At 39.4% G+C, this 11,812-nt stretch overlaps 2 protein-coding genes across 4 annotated transcripts in view; both read right to left on the bottom strand.

The window, feature by feature from the left end:
• The window catches only part of LOC134795346 (aprataxin and PNK-like factor), a 122,182-nt gene that overhangs the window by 53,165 nt on the left and 57,205 nt on the right, over nt 1–11,812 (bottom strand). The window lies entirely within an intron of this gene.
• LOC134795345 (tektin-3-like) lies at nt 139–11,207 on the bottom strand. The gene is made up of 11 exons (XM_063767166.1): nt 11,064–11,207; nt 10,832–10,971; nt 10,319–10,570; nt 9,962–10,052; nt 9,712–9,853; nt 5,975–6,072; nt 4,592–4,711; nt 3,950–4,082; nt 2,686–2,816; nt 2,210–2,364; nt 139–567 (listed from the first exon to the last, which is right to left on the bottom strand). The coding sequence occupies exons 1-11, from the start codon at nt 11,088–11,090 to the stop codon at nt 357–359; spliced, it is 1,500 nt and encodes a 499-aa protein (XP_063623236.1). The 5' UTR covers nt 11,091–11,207; the 3' UTR covers nt 139–356.

The following is an 11,812-nucleotide window of genomic DNA, read 5'->3' as shown; positions in this document are numbered from 1 at the left end:
GGAATCGGCCACAACATCATGAACGTGTTTGAAGACACTATACTAAACAAAATACTGGATAATCACAAAGGGAAACTTTGAAACCTAATCCCTCTCTCCGAGTCTCTCTGCTCTGTCTGAGAAAATAAACACACTGCATTTTTATTAAAAATTTACTCATAATTTATAACAGGGCCACAACCCAAAACCAACTAGAGATCCTTTACTCTTGCAAAGTAAAATAGATCCCGTAAGTACAAGACAAATGCGATGGTGTCAGAAATAAGATGCTAATTCGCCCAGCCCTCTAATGTGTGAGCGAGACAACTTATTATAGCGATGTCCCGCTGGCACACTAGATCAATGTAAAGATCGCCTTAGGACTTGATGGCGGCGGTGACGGGATATCCTCGACGCAGTCCCATGCACTGATCGCGGTCGATGAAGAGAGTGGCGCTCTTGTTGCGCAGATCTGCCTCCAGTCCGGCGCGGACGCCGAGCAGCGTCTGGTGGGTGCCCTCCGCCGTGGCGATCTTGGAGCGGAGAACCTCCATGGTTTCTTGGAGGTCGCATACTTCTTTTACAAGTCTGTAATGAGGAAATAGTGTTACTTGAGAACTGTTGGTAGCGTTAAGCAAGACCACGAATCTCGTACCAAAATAGGCAGCAAGTGTGAGAGTGAGTACGCGGACGGGTCCCTATTGCAGCCTTGATCAGAAGCATCACACAACCAGGGGGGCGAAACTTCAAAGAGGGGTACCTTATATATGGAAACTAGCGCAGTCAGCATTATGTTTACAGCAACATTTCCTCACCTGATGCTTCCATGTAAATCAACTAGATGGTGTCACCGCTTTGTCTGTGATGTCTTAAAAAACACGCATCCAGGCCATAATTGTTAAAAAGAAAAAAAACTTTGTCTTTGCATTTTTATCACAAATTCCGTTTCAAGTATGAAACGTTTAATATTTTCAGTAATTTAGGTACCTCACATTTTTTAATCGTCTTAATATAATTGTATTTATATTAAAATAATATAATCGTTTTTATTAAGAACATTTAACTAAATAGTTTCGCCAAGTGCCTTACGTGAAAGGAAACGTTAAAACAAAGAACATAGTAACCGTCAAACTATAAAAGTCAAACAGAAGATTCTAATTTTTGTAATTTTAATTAATAATTTATAGTATAATCACTATAAATTGATGAAAATGAGTGCGCCTGGGAGAAAGAAACGTTATTGCCTTTTCGGCTGTGCGAATTAAAACAACATGACTCCAAAACGCATCAATGCTTCGTGGCTCGTGCTAGCTAGTCAAATTTAAGTCTAAGTTTTAATAGTGGATTTGTATTATTTCGAACTAATTTATTATAATAAGTGGAACCCTTAGAAAATATTTTTTTGGTTTGTTACGCATGTAAGTAATGAAAAATAAATGATATTTTTACACATCGTGTTTTTACTTTTGCGACTAAAATATTCTTTGGTATGAACATTTATAAAATACTGGTCTAGGTAGTAAATCGTCACTGAATGAATATGTATTATAGTACATAATATATTGGCGCCTTTTTCCTTGACCGTGTACAGTGCACTACAATGAGGTGTATTCATTTTTCACGTGATTGCTTTGCAAGAAGGTGAAAGAATGGAACCCTCATTGTAGTTCACTGTTTACGGTCAAGGAAAAAGGCGCCATAGTCTTTATTACTACTATGCATGTGTGCCACGCACACATACGTAAAGGTTTGTGACAAAAATCCGCTAGGAGCGTTAGTGTCGATGTTTTTTGACATTTACTCGCGAGTTGGCTCTCTTTTACTATAAGGTTTACTCGGGTAATTCCGAATGTGGAAAACTGTCGGATAATTCCGAAAGAGACTTTTATTATGATGGAATTAAGGGTGATTTTCATCTGAATTTCGGAATTATCCGACATTCGGTAATACCCGAATACACCTTACATATATTATTATACTCTTTGCACACAACTATCTGTCTCAAAGGTGAGTAGGCCCGCATGACCAAGAAGATAATTTAAACTAATGGTTTAAATTATCTTTTTGCCACAGACCACCGACTGTTTGGAATTATTTAAATACCAATGAGAATGACGGTTAAAAGTCAACAAAAGGTTGTAATTGTAACTTCGCGGGCCACATCAGGTGCTTCCAGGGACCACTAGTTAAGAACCGCCGGTATAAACAGACAAGTAATGACAAAGAATACCTGTCCTGCGCCTCGTCGCGGCACTTCTCGAGGTGGGGGCGGTTGGTGCGCGCCTGCAAGCGAGTGTGTGCGACGCGCATCGGCTGCAACTTGTCCTCTATAGCCTTGTTCAGGAGCTCTAGAGTCTTCTCGATGTCGAAGATTTCTTGTTGCACCTGAGATTAGTGACAGGTTATGCAATGTGTGCTAAAGTGAAGATCAGATGATGGATTGGAGATCGAGGGGAAAACGTAATAGATTCCGGTGATGATGAAAGATGCCTGACAAAGGAGGGGGGAGGGCTACGCCCTACATCATCTTGACAACATTCCACTCGTTCCTTAAATCAAAATATCCATGCCCCGTGCCTTAAGGTTGAGTTGGGTGGGATGAGATGACCCCAATTAGGTGCCCAGGAGCTTTCGAGCTCTTCACATACCCTAGCAGAGGATAACAAGCAGGAAATAAGATTAAGATAGATTGATTTGACATTAAACCTTGTGGAGATGGAGTTGCAGCTTGTTCTTGATCTCAATAGTCTCAGCAATGCGGCGCGTGAACGCGCTGTTGGTATTGCTCCATTGGTCCCAGATCTCCGTCGCCGATACGTTGATTAAGTTGTCAGTGTCTGTGAATAAATACAAAATGATATATTTTTGAAGAGTTTACTCTTCATGTACCTAGGTTCAAACTCTGGCACACACTCAAAGCTTGGTGGGATGGCTTAACTTTGTATTATAGTGTAGTAAATGAAGCAAGTTGTTGTATGGAGACCCATGCATTAATTTCTCAGTCGATGAAATTTAGCTTGGTTATTGTATAGTACGAGCCGAGACTAAAATTATAAATATCCAAAAAAAAAACACTCCTAAGTTAGGTAAAAACACAAATCTGATTATGTATTGAACCGAGTAATTCCTCAGTCCAAAATTATTTTACAAAATAAGTTATTTGTATCAGTATGTGATACTAGAAAAAAATCTAAAAGTTTTGTCAAACATGAGAATATTTTTTTATGATACTTCCTTTTTGTGACGCTCATTTTCATCGGAAAATTGCTCTGTAATTTTTTTCTTCTTATATGATTTTAGAATATAATTTGGCGCAGTGGGTAAAAAAATCAAAAAAAATGCGTATCGAAATGTATGTATTATAGAACTATTAAAAACTGAGAGTGGAAAATTTTTAGATTTTCATTTTGTAGGTATAAAACGGCAATAAAATGGTATTCCAGTGAAAAAATTAGACTGAGCAATTTTCCGGTCCAAGACACGCCATAAAATTTTATTTTATTAATACTGGTATTTCTGCTGGGATATTTTTTTGATATTTCATATATTGTTGCAATACGTTAAGTACATGAATATGTCTGGTGAAGAAAGTTTGAACGGGGCATTTTTCCGTAAAAAGATATTAACGATTTAAGACTTTAGGTATTTACTTTATTTCTATTATTATTATTCTTTGGAAATGTATACAATACTTTTTATTTATTGATACTTTATCATACTGTAAAGTTTTTTCTGGCTGAGGAATTACTGCGGGGTCCACTACCTTTATTTACTACACTATTAATACCCATTGTAAGCAGCCTTCAATAATCTATGCTATATGTTTGTGAACCCCAGATGTAGATTGAAACATACCTACCCCAAGCGGATATTAGGTAGGTACTGCACATTTCAAAAATTGAAATAAACTGATCGTTTTAAGTGGATCTTGGCGCACGGTAGAGTAATAAGACCACCTAGAGCCATTTACCTGAAAGCATCTGGATAGCTTTAGCTCGCTCGGACTGTGAGCGCTGCAGCGTAGCCGCGCTAGCGGCGGCCCAACGTGCCGTGTCGCACACCGTCGGGTCGTAGCGCTCGATGCCCGCGTAGAATTGTAAGCCCTAAGGTCAGGAAGGAAGTTATAGTGTTAGCTAATATTAATATTATATTTGTCGCCACAGGAAATTCTAGCACGACTATATTGATAATAATGATAATTGTATGCTAAACGAAACACGAGGACGTGCGTCTTGCAGGATAGCCGTGTCGGACTTGGCTTAACTTGCAGTGGGGTTAAACGCTGCCAATTTCTAGCTACAGAGGGGATTTAATCGATTTGTTGTTTTTAATTCAAAGCTCCTGGTGAGCATCAGTCATTTAAATAATTGCATCGCTATCTGGGTTGAGCTTTTTGCATTTAACCTCGTTGAATAAAACAACGTCCAGTCTCCAGAAAAGCGACGCCTTATGCAACGATAGTAAAAGTCTGGGTGGGGCAAAGTCACTGTCGGTACCTTAATAATAAGTAAGTACCTACTTAAAATTGTTTTCTTTTTTCACCCTACCAAAGTTATATCGACTATAACTAAAGTGAGATGTAACTAATCGAACAGACCAGAAATTAACTTACCTTGGAGAAGTTGTTGAGTTGATGGCACATGGAGTCAATGCCGAGTGCGTATTCCTTGTTCCTCATGTCTGTTTCGAGCTCGTGTTGTGTGGCGCGGCAGTTCAAGGATTGCGCGCGCACCTGTTTTTCAATACAAATATACGTCAAGATTGTTTTACCCTTTTTCTAATATAGCTAGTTTGTTAGTGCACGACACCTTGCACTTTGTGACTATGCGCTGAAACTTGGCACAGTTGATTCTTAGCTGGTCATGAGCAGATACAGATCAGGAGACCTCGAGAGCCACGTCTCATTTAGTGGGGGGGAGGGGGGAAGTTCGACGCCGCCGCGCTTCACTTGGAGCAACATTTCTCTAAAACTATACCTATTAGGGCATGTGATATATCATTTTCGGTTAAATTAAGGATGAGGAATTTTTTTTTGGAACCAAAACAATGCACTTTCTAACAAAAAAAAATCATAAAGTAGAAAAGACTAAAAAACGTATTTTTGATTTTTTCATAATTACCAATTTTTTTTTTAAGTGTAGCAGGAATCTGAAAACAAAAAATACAGTCGTAAAGCTACACTTATTACGTTTAAGAAAATATATAGTTTATTATACAAAACTCTTGATAAATGGGAGATAAAAAATAATATTAAGCGTGGGCCAGAGTGATCTCAATACAAAATATTATGAATGTGGGAAAGTTACTTATAATTTGTTCTACAATCGTTTATTTTTTAGTTTTTCGTAAATAACTCGTAAACGGTAGCCCACAGCAAAAAAATATCTTTTACGTAAATAATCTGTTTCAGATTTCTTATACAGTAATAAGTGTAGCTTTACGACTGTATTTTTTGTTTTCAGATTCCTGCTACACTTTAAAAAAAAATTGGTAATTATGAAAAAATCAAAAATACGTTTTCTAGTCTTTTCTACTTTATGCTTTTTTTTTGTTAGAAAGTGCATTGTTTTTGTTCCAAAACTAGATTCCTCATCCTTAATTTATCCGAAAATGATATATTACATTCCCTAATAGGTATAGTTTTAGAGAAATGTTGCTCCAAGTGAAGCGCGGCAGCGTCGAACTTTCCCCCTCCCCCCTCACTAAATGAGAGGTGGCTCTCGACGGCTCCCGGTCTGTATCTACTCAAGACCAGCTAAGAATCAACTGTGCCAAGTTTCAGCGCATAGTCTCAAAGTGCAAGGTCCCCATACAACGGTGTGCAGTAACAAAGCAGCTAATAAGTCGACAACCAGTGGCGTAGGCGTGGGCGAAGTGGGCCGTCGCCCACGGCCTCGCCCTTCGGGCGCAGTGAAAGAAAAGGGCCTTCGCCCACGGCTAGATTAGTTCACGCTACGCCACTGTGATAACAACAACAACAACAACTGTGTTGTACCTTCTCAAGCATATTGCGGAATTTCTCCTGACACTCTCGTAGAATGGCCACCTCCTTGAGCAATGACTGTTCTACGTTATCATGCACTTGCTCCAACCCTGCGAGAAAAATACAAAATTCATCATCATCATCATCTCAGCCATAAGACGTCCACTGCTGAACATAGGCCTCCCCCATACAAAATTACTCACTTTTTATATCTTACACTAATCAACCTATTCTTTAGGTACAGCTGCAAAAGTACATGCACAACATTATAATTGACAAAGAGATTAAAAAGGCCATTTGCAACTACGTATTTAGGTATATACAGGATGTCCCTAGCCATTGGACAAAGCCGAAATGTACATATGCATTAGGGTATTTAGAACCAGTATACAAAGTATCATAACAATCGGTGTAGCGGCACAGAATAACTAATAGTACTACGGTACAGAAAATTCACTCCTTCACAAAAGTCACATTTAGGTATAAAATTATACCTATACTCGCCGCCTGCACGCAAAATTGAAACTTATATACCTACGTAACCGCGCACGAACCGTGAATCTTCCTTGCGCGCCGCAGTTTTATGACCGAGCTGTGAGTGTCGGCACAGGGTTGAAACTTGACGAGTTTTTGTTCCTATTACTACCGATTTATTATTTTTAAGATAAATATGGAGGAATTACAAACGTTGATTCTGTAAACATATTTTTTTTATCCAGAGATAGTAAGTGCCGTGATTCTCACGGCAGTAGGTATGCCACAGCCGTATTCATTTGAAAATATGTCGGTCAATTCCTAATATTGTTTCTGGGCAACCAATAATCATATTAAATTGGTCTAAAGCGCTTTAGTTTTATACAAACAAAACGAATCAATAAGTTATCGAATTTGATTAAGTACTTAGTATTTATGTTCTGTTTTAAAGTTTAAATTCACCTTTCAATATCGTGCGGAATTTAAATAAATGTTATTTCAGCTTCCTTGCTCTTCCGTTTATTCAGACATCCGTAAACAGAACAATATGTTTTATACGGATTAGATCGAGATTTAAGTTTCGAAGCCATTGTGTATTTTCAATTTTGCGCGAGCGCCACGTGACACGACTATCGTGCGAGCCGAGCGGCAGCCCACTCAGTGTTGCCAACTCGGATTTTGAAAAAATGCTAGACTAATGTCTAGATTATGCCAAAGTTTTTTGAAATACCTCTGCTAATAAAATGCTAAAATATCACTTGAAATTAGACATTTAAAACACATACATTTTTCAAATTTGCCGCCTTTTTCTACTGACAAGATCTGCTTGACTAACTTTCGTCCATCAACAATGTCCATCCGTCCACAAAAGTCAAAATTCATATGAAAATATGAACCACATAAGGCGATGGCGCATATTGTTGCTGCCAAGTTGGTGCAAACTTGGCTTAGACTAAATTATGCTAAAAAATATGCCAGATGCCAAATGGAAATTTTGGTGCCAAAGCGAGTGAAAATATGCCAAATCTGGCATCATTTATGCCAAGTTGGCAACACTGAGCCCACTGCCATACGCCGGCCCGCGCGGCGCGCCGGCCAAATGTTCCTAAACTGCGCAGTGACACCCCCCTGAGGGCCTACCGCGAACCACGTTCGACGTGTTGCCTCTCTGTCGCACTTGTATATTCGTACGTAAGTGTGACAGGGAGACAACACGTCGAACGTGATTCGCGGTAGGCCCTCTGGTAGCGGTTACGAAGAAATTAACAAATAACGATTTTTTTACTTTGGAGCAACCTGTATGTGTTAGTAGCTCCTTAGGTAATAAATAGTATGAAACCTTCTTCGACCGTTTTGATTATCTTTTTTATTCTGACTTTTGACAAATGTCATCATTGCCGCACATTTTCAAACAAATTGTCAAAAGCACTGCCAATGATTAATACAGTATCTTTCTTTTTGTTGTCGATTATTGGAATTAACTTTTGTTTGATAATTTATTTTTTTATCTTTTGTTCTAATTAAAAAAATATAACCGTTAGAGCATTTCTGAGAAGTAACCCTACGTGGGATTTCAAGGTTTGTCCAATGGCTAAGGTCACCCTGTATATATCTAAAGACCTTGACATATTATTAGTTCGTATTCACAGGGGCGTATTTACCCTAGGGCCAAGGGGGCCATGGCCCGGGGCGGCAGGCCGCGGGGGGCGGCGAAGCCGCCCCCTCGCGGTTGTTTCTGGGCGCCTTATATTATAAACAAACTTAGCTATATTTTTTATTATATTTTAATTGACATTTAAATTAATAAACAAACGAACGCTTCAAATCCCACCAATTGCTTTAAATATACCAACAAGTACCTAAATTAAGCAACATTTTCGTTCAAGAAGTATTAGTACGGCGCAGTGCCGGATTTACCACTAGGCTGAGTAGGCTGAAACCCAGGGCGGCAGATTTTAGGAGGCGGCAAATTTGGGACAAAAAAATATTTTATTTGCTGTTCAGATAGGGTCGACCAGAATTTTGTCGCTCGCCTATTTATTTGTAAAATTTAAATAATAAGCATTATTTGTCGATTTTGCCGCCCTCTGTCATGTCAAGACCCTTTGTATTGAGACAGACAGACAGCCGGACGGACAACAAAGTGATCCTATATGGGTTCCGTTTTTTTCCTTTTGAAGTACGGAACCCTAAAAATTTACCTACTATTTTCTCGAAAAAATTTCGCGCTCGCTACGCTCGCGTTTTCACTTACGTACCTACTTATTAATTGTGATCCATCTGACTACATTGGGCGGTTCTTGTGTCTTCGTGGTATTGAATCTCACTAAATTGTTCCGATCCCATGCCGAAACTCAGTACAGATAGAGTGCTCTCGATATCAGATACAAATACAATACTTTTCATGACTTTCCAGCACCACAGAATGAGGGATAATGGTACGGCTTGTGTAATGCGCATCCCCTACTACTGTCGTCTGCATAGCAATGATTATCATTGATATGCAGCAATGACAGCACAGAACCTAGTGCAACGCCAGCGGTAATGTCCACACTATCGGAGCAGCTTCCGTCTACTATAGGTATACGGCTCATGTGCGTCTACCGGAAAAAAAGCTAGCGATCCATTTGTATAACATAGTCCCTCGAGCAGACTCGATGCCAAGCCAAGACCCGATCGAACTCCTTAGCTATATCCAGCCTGACTGCCAATGCCTCACCTTGATTCTCAATGGCCAAAACCCAGCAGTACCCACCGGTCACCGATCAGATCAGGCAAATATAACGAGGTCGCATCGTCATTGAGTGACAAAAACGGCCCATATAAAACTGTAGCAGAAAGGTGACATTAGTGACGTCACCTTTCTGCACTCAAAAGAATAAAATATTATCTACTTTCCACTATCAGCGAAGAGCGCCTGAATAGCTAATAATAGCTCTTCTTAATATAGAAGCTGAGCTGACAAACGTTTTAAATTACGACAGCGTCATTGATGATTTTGTCAACCAATTTGTACATAGGAAAACAATGTAAATGCCTATGTGAGTAAATGGTAAATGTTTAGTTTTTTTTTTTATTTCACATCCCAAAGGTACTTGTTGCAGGTTTTTTTTTCTTAAATAAAATACTTTATCGTCACTGATGAAGGGGGGCGGCAAATCAAAATGGCCCGGGGCGCCAAATTTGTAAATACGCCTCTGCGTATTCATCGTAATTCACAAATAGCCTAAAGTAAGTACGTGTAGAATAGTGTAGATATTATAGAGCCGACGGACCCTGGCGTTTTTCGCGGTGGTAGAGGCATTCCTGTACGATATGCAGCGGCCCCTCGATTCCCGCAATGGCGCGTTCCAACTGCCTCCGAGTATCATTCAGTTTCTCGCATGTTGACACCAATCGCTCCATCTCTATTGACACCTGTGAACACCCATGGTCTTGAAAGGAAGGAAAGGCATACCTATATGACTATAAATACCGATTGTATCAATAGCTGCTTTTGGTACATAGCAATCTACGGTAGCTCACCTCATTCCTCCAAAAGGTTGTGTCGGTTATTCGCTCCCCAATCCTTCTGCCTGAGTCTCTTTGACCCTGTGAGCCGATTTCATCAGTTTCCCTAGAAAAGATTAAATGTGTGTAATTTTTTTACTGTTTGAAGATTTGAAAATTACTTTATGTTTCTTCATAAAGTAATTTGATAAATAGTAACTTCATAAAGTAAATTAATACTGGTCATATGGGACAACTCCTTTTCAAATTGGTGAAGTGTATCACCTCTTTCATATATTTCATATTCAAAGTTGTGATATTATTGTGGTTTGCTAGACTGTGTATAACTCTTAAACAGCAAAACTATTCTCACTACCCGGTCTTCCAACTCACCTAAGCATCCTCATGATGTCATTCCTCACGCGCTCCGAGAAGTTCCTTTTCGCGTCCGACTCGTTATAATTTTTTATGCTGTTCTGGTTCCACTCGTACTGCGTGTATCTTGTGTAGAGAGCCGCTCGGGCCGCGTGCTCGGGACTCCGGTCAAAACCAGTCACCAAATTAGGAAACCGGAGAGGTTCGGCTGCCATGCCCGCTGGTGTGTAGCACGGATCGACCATCGTGTTGGTTATGGGTTGCGAAGGCCTGAAAATATATTTAGAATATATTTACAAGTTCCATATTACGCCATAGTAAGACTTTTCACTTTAACATTTGAATTTGACCAGCTCTACGTACATATGACGTATGTTCTCCTATTGTTACGTAGGATACACGAATATTTGCGTCGATTATGGCAAAGTGAATCCATCATAACACAACGTCGATGTAGTGGATTTCCGCCTTTATTTTTAATACTTATAAGTACCAACTTATAGTTATCTATTCTAACTTTATCCAACTTACATTGGAGTGACTTCGATCTCCTCGTAGCCCATGATAGGCCTCCAAGGGTGCTTCTTTGGAGTATGGAAGCAGTACCCAACCTGTGGCGGCGCCGACGGTGCCCCCGCAGTTTCCTTCGTGGGGTTCCATTGTTGGAGTTGCTGCAAAGAAAGGTGTAAATATTATAATTATGGTCTTTGTCAAGTCGGGTAAGTATCCTCAATCAATTATTTGATGGGTATATATGATTTACCGAGCACATTGTCACTTCCTTCGCCATTTTAATAAATTTTGATTTGGTTTTTGTAATAAATTGTTTAAAAAAATGTAAGATTATTTTCAAATTTGAAAAAACTTGACATATTTAATTTAATCAAGGTAGGCAACTTGAAAATACATATCTGTCGCAAAAGACGATCGTCCGACGAAAAAGGTATTAATATGCGTAGAAATAAATTTATAATGTTTTTTTTATTTATAGGGATCCCTTAGGCCCCGTTCGCACGGCAGCTTTTTCAACGCGCGTTAAAAAAGCGTTTGAATGACACAAATGGATAACCATGTATGTATTCACACGAAGGCGGTTTTTAAGCGCGGCGCTTTTTTATCGAGCACTGTTCGATTTTCGGCGTTGAGCGTTGGCGTCAAATTGAATAGACCATACGGAAATCCGTGTATCTGTTCTCACAAGCGTTGAAAAAGCGCCGGCGCTGCTGTCAGTTGGCTGTCAAGTGTCAATTTTTGGTGTCAATCGTCAAGATTATTATTAGTTTCACCTTAAAAATGTCAACTTATGCTTACAAATTCCTGAAATATTCAAGCTATATTCAAATAATACGTCGTAATAGCAAATAAAGTATGGCTTTGCTGAGATGCGTACGTGGCAGTACGACTCACAAGTGATTTTTAAGCGTTCATATGAACACAAATATTGGAAACGGTAAAAAAGCGCCAACGTCGGGTTTTAACGCAACGCTTTTTAAGCTGTCGTGCGAATGGGGC

Source organism: Cydia splendana, chromosome 12 (genome assembly GCF_910591565.1).
Source record: "Cydia splendana chromosome 12, ilCydSple1.2, whole genome shotgun sequence".
NCBI classification, from domain to species: domain Eukaryota; kingdom Metazoa; phylum Arthropoda; class Insecta; order Lepidoptera; family Tortricidae; genus Cydia; species Cydia splendana.
This window is presented reverse-complemented; position numbering and strand designations above follow the sequence as displayed.

Excerpts from the sequence above, each read along its gene's own strand:
- LOC134795345 (XM_063767166.1), bottom strand. The coding sequence starts at position 11,090 with ATGGCGAAGGAAGTGACAATGTGCTCG. Across the intron at positions 4,712-5,974 it reads TCCGCAATATGCTTGAGAAG|GTGCGCGCGCAATCCTTGAA; the intron begins GTACAACACAGT and ends ATTGAAAAACAG. Across the intron at positions 568-2,209 it reads CGCGACGAGGCGCAGGACAG|ACTTGTAAAAGAAGTATGCG; the intron begins GTATTCTTTGTC and ends TCCTCATTACAG.